We start from the raw sequence: 20,017 nt of genomic DNA on the forward strand, positions 1-20,017 counted from the left end.
TCTTTTCATTCGTTTTTAGGAGCATACTAACCCATGTGGGTGATTGAAAGATGGACGAGGTCCACACTCCAATCCAGTTGGTGGCGGTACCTTAAAGTTGGTTGCCAGCCTCTTTATAAAATCCATAGAAGAAGAATAAACGAGGAGAGATTAATAATAAAAATCTAACTAGGTTTCCCTTATCTGTGGATTAATTGTCGGCATAGAGAACTCATGATTTTGTGTGACTCAAAATGGGTCATAATTCTACAAAGATCCAGGGGGAAAAAGGACCATATGTATCTCAGGTAAAATGACAACACAATGTTTATCTCTCAGGACAAATTGGATAGCAACAACAAGTTAGCTAAATGTCCATGAATTTTTCAAGTGCTTTCGACCTGTCGCCAAATTTATATACATTAAACAATTTCAAAGATTTTACTGAGTTATATGAACTATAAGGGAATCAGTCAATTTAAGTAAATTCATTAGGCCCTAATCCATGAATTTCACGACTGGGAATACAGATATGCATCTGTTGGTCACCGATACCTTTCAAAAAAAATCACCATAATAAAAAATAGAGTTGTGGATCAGCAAACCAGTCAGTATCTCTGGTGTGACCACCATTTGCCTCATGCAGCGCGACGTACTGTCTACCATCTGACAGTTTGTTCAGAAATTCTTAGGTTGTGCAAACCCAGAGTTTCAGCTGCTGTCCTGATGACTGGTCTGCGACGATTCCACAGTTGAAGAAGCCTGATGTGGAGGTCCTGGGCTGGTGTGGTTACAAATGGTTTGCGGTTGTGAGGCTGGTTGGACATACATTACTTGTCAAAAGTTTTAAACCCTTGAATGAGTAGGTGTTTTTCTTTTTTTTTTACTGCTTTCTACATTGTAGAATAATAATGAAGACATCAAAACTATGAAATAACACATATGGAATTATGAAGTAACCAAAAAAGTGTTAAACAAATCTAAATATATTTTATATTTGAGATTCTTCAAAAAGCCACCCTTTGCCTTGGTGACAGCTTTGCACACTCTTGGCATTCTCTCAACCAGCTTCATGAGGTAGTCACCTGGAATGCATTTCAGTTAACATGTGTGCCTTGTTAAAAGTTAATTAGTGGAATTTCTTTCCTTCTTAATGCGTTTGAGCCAATCAGTTGTGTTGTGACAAGGTAGGGGTGGTATACAGAACATAGCCCTATTTGGTAAAAGATCAAGTTCATATTATGGCAAGAACAGCCCAAATAAGCAAAGTTAAACAACAGTCCATAATTTCTTTAGGACATGAAGGTCAGTCAATCCGGAACATTTTCAAGAACTTTTCTTCAAGTGCAGTCGCAAAAACCAAGTGCTATGATGAAACTGGCTCTCATGAGGACCGCCACAGGAAAGAAAGACCCAGAGGTTACCTCTGCTGCAGAGGATAAGTTCATTAGAGTCAATGGCACCTCTGAAATTGCAGCCCAAATAAATGCTTCACGTTCAAGTAACAGACACATCTCAACATCAACTGTTCAGAGGAGACTGCCTGAATCAGGCCTTAATGGTCGAATTGCTGCAAAGAAACCACTACTAAAGGACACCAATAAGAAGAAGAGACTTGCTTGGGCCAAGAAACATGAGCAATGGACATTAGACCTGTTTAAATCTGTCATGTTTGGTCTGGAGTCCAAATTTGAGATTTTTGGTTCCAACCGCTGTCTCTTTGTGAGACGCGGTGTGGCTGAACAGATGATCTCCATGTGTATATCCCACCGTAAAGTATGGAGGTGTGATGGTGTGGGGGTGCTTTGCTGGTGATACTGATTTATTTAGATTTCAAGGCACACTTAACCAGCATGGCTACCACAGCATTCTGCAGCGAAACTCCATTCCATCTGGTTTGCGCTTAGTCCCACTATCATTTATTTTTCAACAGGACAATGACCCAAAACACCTCCAGGCTGTGTAAGGGCTATTTGACCAAGAAAGAGAGTGATGGACTGCTGCATCAGATTACCATGCCTCCACAATCCCTCAACCAATTTGAGATGGTTTGGGATGAGTTGGACCGCAGAGTGAAGGAAAGTCAGCCACCAAGTGCTCAGCATATGTGGGAACTCCTTCAAGACTGTTGGAAAAGCATTTCAGGTGAAGCTGGCTGAGAGAATGCCAAGCGTGTTGAAAGCTGTTATTAAGGCAAAGGGTTGCTACTTTGAAGAGTCTTTCTTTTCTGTGGCGGTACTCATGAGAGCCAGTTTTATCACAGCGCATGTCGATTGCACTTCTGCACTTCATAGTTTTGATGTCTTCACTATTATTCTACAATTTAGAAAATAGTAAAAAATTAAGAAAAACCTTTGAATGATTAGGTGTTCTAAATCCTTTGAACAGTAGTGTACTTAAAAATTCTCTAAAATGTTTTTGGAGGCTGCTTATGGTAGAAAAATTAACATTCAATTATCTGGCAACCGCTCTGCTGGACATTCCTGCAGTCAGCATGCCAATTGAATGCTCCCTCAACTTGAGAAATCTGTGGCGTTGTGTGACAAAATAGCACATTTTAGAATGGTCTTTTGTTCCCAGCACAAGGTGAACCTGTGTAATGATCATGTGGTTTAATCAGCTTCTTGATATGCCACACCTGTCAGGTGGATGGATTATCTTGGCAAAGGAGAAATGCTCACTGACTTGGATGTAAGCTTTTTGTGCTTGTGCAACATTTCTGGGCTCTTGTATTTCAGCTCATGAAACCAAAACGTTACATGTTGCGTTTTATATTTTTGTTCAGTGTATTTGGTTCACAGTTGTTTTTGGTATTTTAACCTGCGTTTCATGAACACGTCTAGTGGGGTTAGACATAATCCACATGCGAGCTTGGATGCATGCTCTGAGTCGGTTTGGTCATGATGACCAAACCATGTGATTTTGAGAGTTAAGCTGAACTAGAAACCTGGAAAAACTAACAGAGGAAATGGAATTTGGGGGAAAAGCGGAATCGGGCCAAAAATAGTACTTAATTTATAGGGCCCTACATCGGTCAGTGACATCTCATGAGGTCCAATTGGGATATGGAGGTAGTAAACAATTGTTCTAGGTTTTTTGGGATGTGTTGGGTTCTCAGGCCCTCCTGCCACTTGTATTTTATTACCTGTCATTTCTAATGACTGTTTCTCTTACATCCCCAATTATCTTTCTGTTAACCTCTCTCTCTTTCTCTCTCACTCTTACTGACATTTGTGAGTCACATTACGGTTGGTTATGGTGTGTGTTGTGAATTTACTTTCATTAATCTGATGACTGTTATTTATCTAATCAACTAACTGTTTAATTGTTATCCAATTTTAAATGAATCATGTAACAATTAACTCATTAGGAATTGATGCACCATGAGAGCGGTTCTTTAAAGAGTTACCATCTCCTGAATTCAACTCTAAAGGTCTCTCTCTACCTTTTGTTGAAATTTCAGAGTTTGAACCACTTTGGACGTGAGCTGGTCTGATATGTTAATTATTAACCCATTGTTTTATACAGTTCGTTCAAAAGAGGCAGTTAATGAGGCTGACATGCTCTCTGATCTCAGGGGCGGTACAAAGTTATAGAAATAATTTCCTCTTATAGTTTCTAAAATCACGTCCCTCTCTTTAACAAAATGACTTTCATGCACAACGCATCAGATGGATACTTCACACATTGTGTATACCTTTCAAGTTAGTTTCCTTTTAAAACATTTTTATGACATCACAAAGTAACAACCACACCGAGGTAACCTCTGCCCATTCCCCACGTTTTATGTTAGAAATATTGTTCCGGTATTTGCTTTAGAACATATTAGGGTTTCGGCGGGATATGTCTGTGAAACAAAGGCACATTCTTGTGTGAATTTGCAGAGGGAAATGGCTGAAAGTTCTTGACCTTGATTTACAACAGGGTGTGAGCTGTCAACCCCCACCAGTTCCCTCCTTCCCCCACTGCAGTTGAGACAGATCTGGCTGAAGTTATTTATTGAGAAGCTGATCTGACACATTTGGATCCTTACAGGACAGCCATAACATATCCTTTCGTGACAAGTCATGCATGTGTTCAAGGAGTGGCCGTGTTGCGGTCATTATGCCTAACCATTTTTTGTCTGTGCAATGGCAGCCCTGTACCCGTGAGGCGACATGGTTGTGTTGTCATAGTATGTGTTCTCTCTATATGCAGAGGTAGTTGATGCCATGGTCTTGTTACAGTCCCACCCTAATCATGTCTTTCCCTTTCTCTCTCTTTCTGTTCAGTGACAGTTATGCGCGTGTGAGAGCAGTGGTCATGACTCGGGATGACTCCAGTGGTGGGTGGCTGCCTCTGGGAGCTGGGGGCCTCAGCTGCGTCACCGTCTACAAAGTCAGCCGGACACCGGACAGTGACAGCAGCACCACAGCAGACTTCCTCATCAAGGGGGAGCGGCTCAAAGACAAATCGGTAAGGGTTCACCTCGCTTTCCACGCACACACACACACACACTGAGTGCAATTCTCCTTATTAAGCTAAAAAAATAACTGTCAGAACTGTTAAAATAGGCCTGCATTCATTTTAGGATTTATTTACGTTTTTGTTTACATTATTTTAATGTAGATAAACTTTACCTAATAATGGGAGCATTTTACTAATGATTATAAGCCATTGTTTTGCTAACTTAGTCTGTCTATTAAACGTTAAACGTCTCTTTCCAACTGATAATGTGCAGGGGTGAAGAGCACTATAGGCTATAAGTATTCAGACCCATTTTGTTACATTACAACCGTACCAATCTATACATAATACCCCATAATGACAAAGCAAACATGTTTTTTGAAATTTTTGCAAATGTATTAAAAATAAAAACTGAAATATCACATTTCTTACCCATTACTACTTCACAGGAGAGCCGTTTGAACGTAAACTTATTTTTAATCAAATTTTTAATGTTTTTTTTGGCAGAAATGCTTTCTCGAACATGTGAACTTTAATGTGCCTCATTAACAAACTTGTATGCCTTCTATAAATACGAATAAAATGGTTAAATTACGAGTCTAGTTGGTTTAGCCGCAGAAAAGACGACAACCATCACTCAAGCCGGGATTCGGTGAGAATGAGTGGGCTGGACATGCCGAGAGATGAGTTTGGAATGGTCTGCCATATAGCATGCTTCTGTCTATTTGAGTTGTTCAGTATGTCTAGGTAATCCTGTCTAACGCAGATTTAAAAATATATATATATTGTGTAGTAAAGCTGCATAAGTGTTGCTCCACTTTCTGGAGGACTCTTTATTTATTTAAATCCGTGGAATTTGAGTGATAGCTAAGGAGATGGAGAAAACACCTGTTTCCGGATTACATCTTCAAACTAAGGGCAGCCATGGCATCCCGACAGGAGACGCGTCCATCCATGAATGATGTATATGGACGGGTAAGATAGTCTAGCCAGCTACATTTTTCAGATATTGCACGTTTCTAATTTTGACAAAGTGGTTTCATTTCAAGTTAAAGTATACTGTTAGCTAGCTAGCATACGCTGGCTGGCTGGCTAGCTAACGTTACGTGTATGATCTTATTATTTGTATCTAAGAGCAATTTGCTTGGCTAGCTATAGTCTGTTAGCTAGCTAACATTGAACCTGGTTGGTTAGCTACCTGCAGATTCATGCAGGTTAGTAACGTCATGAGTTGGGATTATTGTTCATTGTTTACCTAGCTAGCTGACGGTGACTAACCGCATTCCATACAAATTTGCGCATCCGCAGCATTCAAACGAGGCTACAATGAAACCTAATGGGACTGTAGCTACTGTGTTGGCATCAAAATCCGGGGTGTGAACTAAGTTTCGATTCAGTGTTGACAAAACTGACCCCTCTGACGCACGGTACGTTGTGACGCATTTGTATCTCATTTTGTGCCGTACAGTCTCTTTCCACCAGGGGTAGCCCTTCTGTTGCAGATTAAAAACAAGAAAGGCTCAGGGTAAAGGGGTTACCTAGTCATTTGTACAACCGAATCCATTATTTTTTTGCATCATCTCTGCATGACTCTCAAAAGCTGCGACAGCTGCTGTTTACTTCTAAAAACTTTAGCGCTGCCCTAAAAACCTGATTCAAATTCGACGCAAACCTTCAAGTAGGTATGTAATGACACATTATATAAACTCTTTATGGTGTTTTATTTACATTTTAGATGTGATAAGTTGGACAGATCGGGTGAAGAAAGCTGTTTCCCCACACAACATATCTCCCCCGTTCACTAGCACACAATATGTTTCACTTCCCCATCCACCATTTTTTTAAATACCCGACTGAGCTCATTGCCTTCTTCAATCATGCAGAGATGGGCAGCATGAAAGTCTTGTCATTGATTTTGCTGGAAAGGGGAGAAATTGTACTTTACAATGTTATTCATATTACAGTTGACCTGGAAGTATTACGTTTTTTGGGTGCTAAAATAAGGTCAATTGTATGGAATAGCGCAATGTACAAAAGTGCGTTAGTTACCGTTACATGTCTTTAACAAAAGACTCCACTATGCAAGTAACCATTTTGGGTGCATTTTGTAAATCCAGTCTGACCATCTACTCAGATTTCAGAGCACTCTCATCTGAGTGTGCCACAGCGCAGAATAAATGATGATGAATTTATGAACGCTCAACACCTGTTGAATATGGCCGGTGTCGTCGGCATAAAAGCGGAATTAAATTGTTGCCAGCAGCACAGTTACAGGCACGAACGCTCTGAATACCATGGAAATAGCCTAACCAGCTCTGCTAAGGTGAGTAAAATGGTCGGAGTGGGGTGTTCTCTCATTTGTAGCTAGCCAATGTTAGCACGTTAACTTGTGTGCTTGACTGCCGTTGTGAGGTCGGATCAACCCTATTCATCGGCCAGAGCGTCCAGTGTGCACTCTGAACGCTCTGAGTGCGAAGCGCTCTGAATTTACAGCCGGACAATCTGACAGCACCTTTAGTCACCAATGCTCTGGATAACATAACAGCCTAACCCGCTCTGCTAGGGAGAGTAATGTTCAGTGAGTTGTTAACTCATTTGTCTGGAAGTAGCTAGCAAGTTAGCTTTGGGTGCTTGACTGCTGTTGTTCATACAGAACACCCGGATCAATCCTTAAAGAGATGGGTGGGGCTGAAGCTTAAGAGGGTGTCAACGATGCTGAATAGGTGTAGACAAAGGACTCTCCAGCAGTAGTACCAAAACATTCAGAAGGCTAATTTCAAGTGAGTTTACAAGTTTATCAACTTTAAAAGCATAATTACTTTCAAATTGTTCCTCAACTGTAGTGTGTAATATATAATTTTGTAGCTTTTGAGGCTCTTTTGTGTAATGTGAAAAACACACTTTAAAATTTTGCTGCAGAAAACCGATTTAGAGCCGGTCGGTCACATTTCAGTATTCAGACCCTTTACTCAGTATTTTATTGAATCACCTTTGGCAGCGATTACAGCCTCGAGTTTTCTTGGGTGTGACGCTACAAGCTTGGCACACCTGTATCTGGGGAGTTTCTCCCATTCTTCTCTGCAGATCCTCTTAAGCTCAATCAGTTTGGATGGGTAGCGTCACTGCACAGCTATTTTCAGGTCTCTTCAGAGATGTTATATCGGCTTCAAGTCTGTGCTCTGGCTGGGCCACTCAAGGACATTCAGAGACTTGTCCCAAAGCCACTCTTACATTGTCTTGGCTGTGTGTTTAGGGTCGTTGTCCTGTTGGAAAGTGATCCTTTGCCCCAGTCTGAGGTCCTGAGCAGGTTTTCATCCAACATCTCGCTGTACTTTGCTCTGTTCATCTTTCCCTCGATCCTGATTTGTATCCCAGTCCCTGCCGCTGAAAAACATCCCCACAGCATGATGCAGCCACCATCATGCTTCACCGTAGGGATGGTGCCAGGTTTCTTCCAGATGTGACGCTTGGCATTCAGGCCAAAAGGTTCAATTTTGGTTTCACTAGACCAGAGAATCTTGTTTCTTATGGTCTGAGAGTCTTCAGGTGCCTTTTGGCAAACTCCAAGCAGGCTGCCGTGCCTTTTACTGAGAAGTGACTTCTGTCTGGCCACTATACCATAAAGGCCTGATTGGTGGAGTGCTACAGAGATAGTTGTCCTTCTGTAAGGTTTTCCCATCTCCACAGTGGATCTCTGGAGCTCTGTCAGAGTGACCATCGGGTTCTTGGTCACCTCCCTCGCCAAGACCCTTCTCCCTCGATTGCTCAGTTTGGCCGGGCAGAAGGCCACTGTGTTCTTGGGGACCCTCAATGCTGCAGACATTTTTTGCTACCTTTCCCCAGATCTGTGTCTCGTCACAGTCCTATCTCGGAGCTCTACGGAAAATTCCTTCAACCTCATGGCATGGTTTTTACTCTGACATGCACTGTCAACTATGGGACCTTATAAAGACAGGTGTATGCCTTTCCAAATCGTATCCATTCAATTGAATTTACCACTGGTGGAAACATCTCAAGGATGATCTTTGGAAGCAGGATGCATCTGAGGTTAGTTTTTGAGTCTCATATCAAAGGGTTTGAATACCTATGTAAATAAGGGTATTCTGTTTGTTTTTTTTGCTTAAGAAGGGAAAGTGTCTGAATACTTTCCGAATGCACTGTATATGTCCATTCAGAAAGTTTCTTAAAGTAGCCTGTCTGGACTCAATCTCTTTTTAATAATAATCAAATGCTCCTCTCATAATTTTGTCTTGTAAAAGGCCTGTTATCAGTAGCTTAGGCTACATAATTTATCTCAATACGGCATCCTCTCTTTGAAGAATTACCACAGCAGCAGGGTTTGTGACGTAATGTGACTATTTCGGGAAAAGTAAAAAACCCTTCGGACTTCGTTTTGAGTAGTTTTGTGCGAAACAGGAAAGAAAACCAGCTGCAGAGGATAAGTTCATTAGAGTTACCAGCCTCAGATGTTGCAGCCCAAATAAATGCTTAACAGAGTTCAAGTAACAGACACGTCTCAACATCAACTGTTCTGAGGAGACTGCGTGAATCAGGCCTTCGTGGTCGAATTACTGCAATGAAAACACTACTAAAGGTCACCAATAAGAAGATACTTTATTGAGCCAAGAAACACGAGCAGTGGACATTAGACCGGTGGAAATCTGTCCTTTTGGTCTGATGAGTCCAAATTTGAGATTTTTGGTTCCAATTGCCCTGTCATTGTGGGACGCAGAGTAGGTGAACGGATGATCTCTGCATGTGTGGTTCCCACCTTGAGGCATGGAGGAGGTGGTGTGGGGGGGATTTTCTGATGACACTGGGATTTATTTAGAATTCAAGGTATATTCAACCAGCATGGCTACCACAGCATTCTGCAGTGATACGACATCCAATCTGTTATGCGCTTAGTGGGACTATAATTTGTTTTTCAACAGGACAATGACCCAACACACCTCCAGGCTGTGTAAGGGCTATTTGACCAAGAACGAGAGTGATGGAGTGCTGCATCAGATGACCTGACCTCCCCAATCACCCGACCTCAACCCAATTGAGATGGTTTGGGATGAGTTGGATCACGGAGTGAAGGAAAAGCAGAAAACAAATGCTCAGCATTTGTGGGAACTCCTTCAAGGCTGCTGGACAAGCATTCCAGGTGAAGCTGGTTGAGATGATGACAGCTTTGCACACTCTTGGCATTAAGGCAAAGGGTGGCGGCTTTGAAGAGTCTTCCTTTCCTGTGGCAGTACTCATGAGAGCCAGTTTCATCACAGCGCTTGATGTTTTTTGCGATTGCACTTCTGTATACCACCGCTACCTTGTCACAACACAACTGATTGGCTCAAGCGCATTAAGAAGGAAAGAAATTCCACAAATGTACATTTTAATCAGGCACACCTGTTATTTGAAGTGCATTCCAGGTGACTACCTCATGAAGCTGGTTGAGAGACTGCCAAGCTGTCTTCAAGGCAAAGGGTGGCTATTTTGAAGAATGTCAAATATAAAATATATTTTGATTTGTTTATCACTTTCTTTGGTTACTACATGATTCCATATGTGTTATTTTATAGTTTTGTTGTCTTCACTATTATACTCAAATGTAGAAAATAGTAAAAATAATGAAAAACCCTTGAATGAGTTGGTGTCCAAACTTTTGACTGGTATTTCATGTGTTGCCACCCTAGAGTCATGCACTGCTCGTAAAGCAAATGTAGAACTTTTATTATTCAAAAACATCAAATACCGTTAATAATGTGGGAAATATGTCGCCCAGCCCATAACGCCCAGCCTAATGACATGTAGCCTAAGAATCGTATAAAACTTTACAAACCTCCCACTCAGGGAGTCACACAAACCTAAAGCACCTCACACTCACTCTGAGGGCCTCATACACACCACACACACTCATCTGTCACAATGGAGAGCAAGCATGTTCGCAATGTACTATGCACTAACTCAGCCTGTGACACATTCCACACAGAGGGGGTCGTGGGATGAGATCACCATCAACCTACGCCTTACACACACAGTCACACACACACATACACTGTCACACAGGAAGTGGCTGTTTGGCTTACCTCCTCTGCGCAGGGAAGGTATCTGTAAATAGGAGCGGGCTGCGTGATTGTGTGGTGCATGCTGACATCATTGGAGAGAAGAGATGGGCAGACCGCTCAGGAGAGGGGAATATGGGATGAGGGATGTAGGAAGTCAAACTAAAAAGAGAGGAAAAAGGGAATGAAGGACAGAACTTATTGGTGCGCTGAGCTTCTAGTCATATTCCTATGCTCTCATCCTGAAACTGTGAAGCCCTTGCGTCTCTTTATTCATATTAAACAATTAGATTGATGACCATTTCCTTTGACAATAATTAATAGGTGACTCTTAAGTATCGTAGATAAGTGGCTCGTGCCTGCTAAGACACTTCGATTATAACTGTCTATTCTGAGCCTGGGCCACCGTGCTATATAGAGCATGATTCTGGTGATGTCACCCACCCCAGGGGCTTGTTAAAGCAGGAGGTCCAAACCACCATTTTACTAGAGAGACAATGGGAACAAGGGAAGGAGATGGAGAGGAGGAAAAAAAGATCGCCAGTCAAACTGTAAGAAATGGAGGGTGACAAAATAGAGACTGAAAAAGAGAAAGTGAGGGAGAGATTGAGAGAGATGAGGTGGTGACTGCAATGTTTGGGGGGGGGGGATCTGCCTATAAGCGCAATGATGCGGCACAGAGTGTACTGATGAGTCAGCTGGCTCCTGATATTGCCACCAATGGGACTTCTCGCTCTGTTCTCTCGCTCAGTCCTCTCTCTGTTTTTTTTCTCTCTCTGTCTCTGTCTCTGTCTCTGTCTGTCTCTGTGTGTGTGTGTGTTTACTTGCGCGCTCTGTTCTCAATTAAATTCAAAGGGCTTTATTGGCATTGGAAACATATGTTTACATTGCCAAAGCAAGTAAAATGGATAATGAACAAAAGTGAAATAAACAATATAAAATTAACCGTAAACATTACACTCAACGTCCCAAAAGAATATCCTCCCGGACGAGCTAAACTACTTCTATGCTCGCTTGGAGGCAAGTAACACTGAAACATGCATGAGAGCACCAGCTGTTCCGGAAGACTGTATGTTCACGCTCTCCGCAGCCGATGTGAGTAAGACCTTTAAACAGGTCAACATTCACAAGGCCGCAGGGCCAGACGGATTACCAGGACGTGTACTGCGAGCATGCGCTTACTAACTGGCAAGTGTCTTCACTGACATTTTTAACCTCTCCCTGTCCGAGTCTGTAATAGCAACATGTTTCAAGCAGACCACCATAGTGCCTGTGCCCAAGAACACTAAGGTAACCTGCCTAACTGACTGCCGACCTGTAGCACTCACGTCTGTAGCCATGAAGTGCTTTGAAAGGCTGGTGTTGGCTCAAATCAACACCATCATCCCAGAAACCCTAGACCCACTCCAAATTGCATATTGCCCCAACAGATCCACAGAGGATGCAGTCTCTATTGCACTCCACACTGCCCTTTCCCACCTGGACAAAAGGAACACCTATGTGAGAATGCTATTCATTGACTACAGTTCAACACCATAGTGCCCTTAAAGCTCATCAATAAGCTAAAGACACGGGGACTAAACACCTCCCTCTGAAACTGGATCCTGGACTTCCTGACAGGCCACCCCCAGGTGGTAAGAGTAGGCAACAACACATCCGCCACACTGATCCTCAATACAGGGGCCCCTCAGGGGTGCGTGCTCAGCCCCCTAATGTACTCCCTGTTCACTCATGACTGCACGGCCAGGCACGACTCCAACACCATCATTAAATTTGTCAATGACACACCAGTGGTAGGCCTGATTACCGACAGCAACGAGACAGCCTACAGGTAGGAGGTCAGAGACCTGGTCGTGTGGTGCCAGGACAACAACCTCTCCCTCCACGTGATCAAGACAAAGGAGATGATTGTGGACTACAGGAAAATGGGGACCTAGCACGCTGCTGTGGAGCAGGTTGAGAGCTTCAAGTTACTTGGTGTCCACATCACCAACAAACTAACATGGTCCTAGCGCACCATGACATTCGTGAAGTGGGCACAACAAAACCTATACACCCTCAGGAGACCGAAAAGGTCCTCAGATCCTCAAAAGTTTCTACAGCTGCACCATCGAGAGCATCCTGGCTGGTTGCATCACTGCCTGGTATGGCAACTGCTCGGCCTCCGACCGCAAGGCACTGCAGAGGGTAGTGCGAACGGCCCAGTACATCACTGGGGCCAAGCTTCCGGCCATCCAGGACTTCTACACCAGGCGGTGTCAGAGGAAGGCCCTAAAAATTGTCAGACTCCAGCCACCCTGGTCAGACTGTTCTCTCTGCTACCACACAGCAAGCGGTACCGTAGCGCCAAGTCTAGGTCCAAGAGGCTTCTAAACAGCTTCAACCCCCAAGCCATAAGACTCTTGAACATCTAGTCAAATGCTACCCTGACTATTTGCATTGCCCCCCCCTCCCTTCTCCACCTTCCCATCTCCACACCAATGCCACTCTCTGTCGTCATCTATGCATAGTCACTTTTTTTTTTTTTGCATAGTCACCGGTGCCCCCGCCCATTGACTCTATACCGGCACCCCCCTGTATATGTTTTTACTGCTGCTTGATACTTTTATCTCTTATTCTTATCTGTATTTTTTGAAACTCTACTGTTGGTTAGAGGCTCGTAAGTAAGAATTTACTGTTGTATTCAGCGCTTGTGACTAATACAATTTGATTTGATTTTGAATATTTTTATTTCATTTATTTCACCTTCATTTAACCAGGTAGGCCAGTTAAGAACATGTTCTTATTTACAACTGTGACCTGGCCAAGATAAAGCAAAGCAGTGTGACACAAACAACAACAGAGTTACACATGGGATAAACAAACGTACAGTCAATAACACAATAGAAAATTATATATACTTTGTGTGCAAATGTAGTAAGATTAGGGAGGTAAGGCAATAAATTGGCCATAGTGGCAAAATAATTACATTTAAACACTGGAGAAATAGATGTGCGGAAGATGAATGTGCAAGTAGAAATACTGGGGTGCAAAGGAGCAAGTAATAAATAACAATATGGGGATGAGGTAGTTGGGTGGGCAATTTACAGATGGGCTGTGTACAGGTACCATGATCGGTAAGTTGCTCTGACAGCTGATGCTTAAATTTAGTGAGGGAGATGAGTCTCCAACTTCAGTCATTGGCAGCAGAGAACTGGAAAGAAAGGCGACCAACGGAGCAGTTGGCTTTTGGGATGACCAGTGAAATATACCTGCTTGAGCGCGTGCTACGGGTTGGTGCTGGTATGGTGACCATTGAGCTGAGATAAGATGGGGCTTTACATAGTAAAGACTTGTAGATGACCTGGAGCCAGTGGTTTTGGCGACAAATATGAAGCGAGGTCCAGCCAATGAGAGCATACAGGTGGTGGGTAGTATATGGGGCATTGGTGACAAAACGCATGGCACTGTGACGATGTCAAATGTCATAATGGTTATATACAGTGTTGTAACGATGTGCAAATAGTTAAAATACAAAAAGGGATAGTAAATAAACATATGGTTTGTTTTTATAATTTTTGTTCTTCACTGGTTGCCCTTTTCTTGTGGCAACTGGTCACAAATGTTGCTGCTGTGATGGCACACTGTGGTATTTCACCCCATAGATACAGTTGAAGTCGGAAGTTTACATACACTAAGGTTGGAGTCATTAAAACTAGTTTTTCAACCACTCCATAAATGCCTTGTTAACAAACTATAGTTTTGGCAAGTCGGTTAGGACATCCACTTTGTGCATGACGCAAGTATTTTTTCCAACAATTCTTTACAGATTATTATTTCACTTATAATTCACTGTATCACAATTCCAGTGGGTCAGAAGTTTACATACACTAAGTTGACTGTGCCTTTAAACAGCTTGGACAATTCCAGCAAATTATGTCATAGCTTTAGAAGCTTCTGTTAGGCTAATTGACATCATTTGAGTCAATCGGAGGTGTTCCTGTGGATGTATTTCAAGGCCTACCTTCAAACGCAGTGCCTCTTTGCTTGACATCAAGAGAAATCAGCCAAGTCTTCAGAAAAACAATTGTAGACCTCCACAAGTCTGGTTCATCCTTCGGTGCAATTTCCAAGCACTTAAAGGTACCACGTTCATCTGTACAAGCAATAGTACACAAGTATAAACACCATGGGACCACGCAGCCGTCATAACCTTCAGGAAGGAGACGTGTTCTGTCTCCTAAAGATGAACGTACTTTGGTTCGAATTGTGCAAATCAATCCCAGAACAACAGCAAAGGACCTTGTGAAGATGCTGGAGGAAACCGGTACAAAAGGATCTATATCCACAGTAAAACGAGTCCTATATTGACATATCCTGAAAGGCCGCTCAGCAAGGAAGAAGCCACTGTTCCAAAATCGCCTGCACATGGGGACAAAGATCGTACTTTTTGGAGAAATGTCCTCTGGTCTGATGAAACAAAAATAGAATGTTTGGTCATAATGACCATCGTTATGTTTGGAGGAAAACGGGGGAGGCTTGTAAGCTGAAGAACACCCATCCCAACCGTGAGGCACGATGGTGGCAGCATCATGTTGTGGGGGTGCTTTGCTGCAGGAGTGACTGGTGCACTTCACAAAATAGATGCCATCATGAGGCAGGAGAACTATGTGGATATATTGAAGCAACATCTCATGACATCATTCAGGAAGTTGAAGCTTGGTCGCAAATGGTTCTTCCAAATGGACAATGACCCCAAGCATACTTCCAAAGTTGTGGCAAAATGGCTTAAGGACAACAAAGTCAAGGTATTGGAGTGGCCATCACAAAGCCCTAACTCAATCCTATAGAAAATTTGTGGGCAGAACTGAAAATGCGTGTGCGAGCAAGGAGGCCTACAAACCTGACTCAGTTACACCAGCTCTGTCAGGAGGAATGGCACAATAAGTTGGGTGAATTTTGGCCAAGGCTACCCGAAATGTTTGAGCCAAGTTAAACAATTTAAAGGCAATGCTACCAAATACTAATTGAGTGTATGTAAACTTCTGACCCACTAGGAATGTGATGAATGAAATAAAATCAGAAATAAATAATTCTCTCTACTATTCTTCTGACATTTCACATTCTTAAAATAAAGTGGGGATCCTAACTGACCTAAGATGGAATTTTTACTACGATAAAATGTCAGGAATTGTGGAAAAACTGATTTTAAATGTTAAGGCTAAGATGTATGTAAACTTCCAACTTCAGCTGTGGATTTGTTTTTTTTTTAATTCTTTGTGGGTTTTGTGTAATCTGATGGAAATATGTGTCTCTAATACATTTGGCAGGAGGTTAAGAAGTGCAGCTCAGTTTCCACCTTATTTTGTGGGCAGCGTGCACATAGCCTGTCTTCTCTTGAGAGCCAGGTCTGCCCACAGTGGCCTTTCTCAATAGCAAGGCTATGCTCACTGAGTCTGAACATAGTCAGATTTCCTTAATTTTGGGTCAGTCAGTGTTCAGGTATTCTGCCACTGTGTAATCTCTGTTTTAGGGCCAAATAGCATTCTAGTATGCTCAGTTTCTTTGTTAATTCTTTCCAATGTGTCAAGTAATTAACTTTTTGTTTTCTCATGATTTGTTTGGGTCTAATTGTGTTGCTGTCCTGAGGCTCTGTGGGGTCTGTTTGTGTTTCTGAACAGAGCCCCAGGTTCATCTCTTTGTAGGTGATGGCTTCGTTATGGATGGCTTTGGGAATCACTTCCTTTTAGGTGGTTATAGAATTCAACGTCTCTTTTCTGGATTTGGATAATTAGCGGGTATCGGCCTAGTTCTGCTCTGCATGCATTATTTGGTGTTTTACGTTGTAGACAGAGCATATTTTTTTGAAGAATTCTTCATGCCGTCTCAATTTGTTGTTTGTCCCATGAATTCTTGGACCCTAGACCTCAACCATAACGGGCAATGAGTTCTATAACTGATTCAAGTGTTTTTATCCAGATCCTAATTCATATGTCGGTTTTGTATGTTCCTTTTGATGGCAAAGAAGGCCCTTCTAGCCTTGTCTCAGATTGTTCACAGCTTTGTGGATGTTACCTGTGGCGCTGATGTTTAGGCCAAGGTATATATCGTTTTTTCTGTGGTCTATGGCAACGGTGTCTAGATACATTTTGTATTTGTGGTCCTGGCAACTGGACCTTTTTTGAAACACCATTATTTCTGTTACTGAGATTTACTGTCAGGGCCCAGGTCTGACGGAATCTGTGCAGAAGATCTAGGTGCTGCTGTCGGTCCTCCTTGGGTGGGGACAGAAGCACCAGATCATCAGCCAACAGACGTTTGACTTCACATTTTAGTAAGGTGAGGCTGGGTGTTGCAGACTGTTCTAGTGTCCTCGCCAATTCGTTGATATATATGTTGAAGAGGTTGGGGCTTAAGCTGCATCCCTGTTTCACCCCATGGCCCTTTGGAAAGAAATGTGTATTTATTGCCAATTTTTAACCACACACTTGTTTGTGTACATGGATTTTATAATGTCGTGTGTTTTTCCCCCAACACCACTTTCCATCAATTTGTATAGCAGACCCTCCTGCCAACTTGAGTCAAAAGCTTTTTGGAAATCAACAGAGCATGAGACTACTTCACCTTTGTTTTGGTTTGTTTGTCAATTAGGGTGAGTACATGGTCTGTCGTACAGTAATTTGGTAAAAAGCCATTTTTACATTTTCCCTGTACATTGTTTTCAGTACATCTGCTTTTATTGATAATGCAGAGGATTTTCCCAAGGTTGCTGTTGACGCATGTCTCACGTTAGTTATTGAGGTCAAATTTGTCTCCCACTTTTGTGGATTGGGGTGATCAGTTCTTGGTTCCAAATATTAGGGAAGATGCCAGAGCTAAGGATGATGTGAAAGAGTAACTCTAGCCAATTGAATTTGTGGTCTGTATATTTTATCATTTCATTCAGGATACCATCAACACCATAGGCCTTTTTGGCATGGAGGGTTTGTATTTTGTCTGGTAGTAAATTCAATGTAATTGGAGAATCCAGTGGGTTCTGGTAGTCTTTAAGTTGATTCTAAGACTAGTATTTGATTATGTACAGTACCAGTCAAATGTTTGGACACACCTAATCAAAGGTTTTTCTTAATTTCGTACTATTTTCTACATTGTAGAATAACAGTGAAGACATCAAAACTATGAAATAACACATTGATTCCTGTAGTAACCAAAAAAAGTTTTAAACAAATCTAAATATATTTTATATTCTTGAAAGTACCCACCCTTGGCCTTGATGAGAGCTTTGCACATGCTTGGCATTCTCTCAACCAGCTTCACTTGGAATACTTTTCATACAGGCTTGAAGGAGTTCTCATATATGCTGAGCATTTGTTGGCTGCTTTTGCTTCACTCTGCGGTCCAACTCATCCCAAACCATCTCAATTGGGTTGAGTTCTGGTGATTGTGGAGGCGAGGTCATCTAATGCAGCATTGCATCACTCTCTTTCTTGGTCAAATAGTCCTTACACAGCGTGGAGGTATGTTGGGTCATTGTCCTGTTGAAAAACAAGTGACAGTCCCATTAGCGCAAAACAGATGGGATGGCATATCGCTGCAAAATGCTGTGGTAGCCATGCTGGTTAAGTGTGCCTTGAATTCTAAATAAATCACAGACCGTGTCACCAGTAAAGCACCCCCACACCATCACACCTCCTCCTCCATGCTTCACGGTGGGAACTACACATGCCGAGATCATCTGTTCACCTGATCTCACAAAGACACGGCGGTTGGAACCGAAAATCTCAAATTTGGACTCATCAGGCCAAAGGACAGATTTCCACCAGTCTAATGTCCATTGCTCGTGTTTCTTGGCCCAAGCAAGTCTCGTCTTCTTATTGGTATCCTTTAGTATTGGTGTCTTTGCAGCAATTCGACCATGAAGGCCTGATTCACAGTCTCCTCTGAACAGTTGATGTTGATGTGTCTGTTACTCACATTTATTGGGGCTAAAATCTGAGGTGCCGTTAACTCTAATGAACGTATCCTCTGCAGCAGAGGTAACTCTGGGTCTTTCTTTCCTCTGGTGGTCCTCATGAGAGCCAGTTTCATCGTAGTGCTTGATGGTTTTTGCGACTGCACTTGAAGAAACTTTCAAAGTTCTTGACATTTTTCGGATTGACTGACGTTCATGTCTTAACGTAATAGTCTCTTTGCTTATTTGAGCTGTTCTTGCCATAAATGGACGTGGTCTTTTACCGAATAGGGCAATGTTCTGTATACCACCCCTACCTTGTCATGAACACAACTGATTGGTTGAAACGCATTAAGAAGGAAAGAAATTATTTCCACTGTTCTCTCTCTCACTTTCTCTCTGTTCACTCTCTGACCTCTCTGCTCTTCCCCTCTTTCTCCCTCTGTTCTCATTCTCTCCATCTCTGTTCTTGCTCTGTGGTCTGTCTTCTCTACCCTCCTTTTTCTTTCCGTTCTCGCTCTCCCCTCTCGCTCTCCGCTTTCTCGCTGTTCTCTCTGTTTTCTCTGTTCAGACTCTCTCTGTTCACTCTCTTTGTTCACACACACTCTCTCTCTGTTCACACTCTCTTTTCACACTTTCTCTCTCTGTTCACTCTCTCTGTTCACACTGCTCTCCCCCTCTGTTTTCTTACTCTCCACTCTCTCTGTTCTCTCTCTCTCTCGCTCTGTTCTCTTACTCTCCACTCTCTGTTCTCGCTCTGTTCTCTCTCGCGCTGTTCTCTTTGTGTTCTTTGTCTCTCCCTAGCTTGCGCTCTCTCGGTTCTTTCTCGCTCTATATTCTCACTCAGTTCTCTCTTTCCGTTCTCTCCGTTCTCGCTCTCCCCTCTCGCTCTCCCCTCTCGCTGTCTCTGTGTGTTCGCTCACTCTCTCTGTTTTCTCTGTTCACTCTCTCTGTTCACTCCGGTATTTCTCACTCTCTATATTCCCACTGTTCTCTCTTTCCGTTCTATCTGTTCTCTTTCCGTTCTCGCTCTCCCCTCTCTCGCTGTCTCTGTGTGTTCGCTCACTATCTCTGTTTTCTCTCTCTGCTCTCTCTGTTCACACTCTCTGCTCTCTCTGTTCACACTCTGCTCTCTCTGTTCACTCTCTCTGCTCTCTCTGTTCACTCTCTCTGCTCTCTCTGTTCACTCTCTCTGCTCTCTCTGTTCACTCTCTCTGCTCTCTCTGTTCACTCTCTCTGCTCTCTCTGTTCACTCTCTCTGCTCTCTCTGTTCACTCTCTCTGCTCTCTCTGTTCACTCTCTCTGCTCTCTCTGTTCACTCTCTCTGTTCACTCTCTCTGTTCACTCTCTCTGTTCACTCTCTGTTCACTCTCTGTTCACTCTCTCTGCTCACTCTCTGTTCACTCTCTCTGCTCTCTCTGTTCACTCTCTCTGCTCTCTCTGTTCACTCTCTCTGCTCTCTCTGTTCACATTCTCTGCTGTCTCTGTTCACACTCTGCTGTCTCTGTTCACACTCTGCGCTCTCTGTTCACACTCTGCGCTCCCTGTTCACACTCTGCGCTCCCTGTTCACACTCTGCGCTCCCTGTTCACACTCTGCGCTCTCTGTTCAC

The 20,017-nt window shown here is 42.8% G+C and overlaps 1 protein-coding gene across 2 annotated transcripts in view; it reads left to right on the top strand.

Annotated features, from left to right (window-relative positions):
* Positions 1 to 20,017, top strand: part of LOC110505710 (sprouty-related, EVH1 domain-containing protein 1) — an 86,226-nt gene that overhangs the window by 35,674 nt on the left and 30,535 nt on the right. For both annotated transcript variants that reach the window (XM_021585100.3, XM_021585101.3), the window contains one exon: positions 4,251 to 4,434. In XM_021585100.3, the coding sequence (XP_021440775.1) occupies positions 4,251 to 4,434 (184 nt within the window). The remainder of the gene's footprint in view (positions 1 to 4,250; positions 4,435 to 20,017) is intronic.

Source organism: Oncorhynchus mykiss, chromosome 25, assembly GCF_057628025.1.
Source record: "Oncorhynchus mykiss isolate SJ-2025 chromosome 25, ASM5762802v1, whole genome shotgun sequence".
In the NCBI taxonomy this organism is placed as follows: domain Eukaryota; kingdom Metazoa; phylum Chordata; class Actinopteri; order Salmoniformes; family Salmonidae; genus Oncorhynchus; species Oncorhynchus mykiss.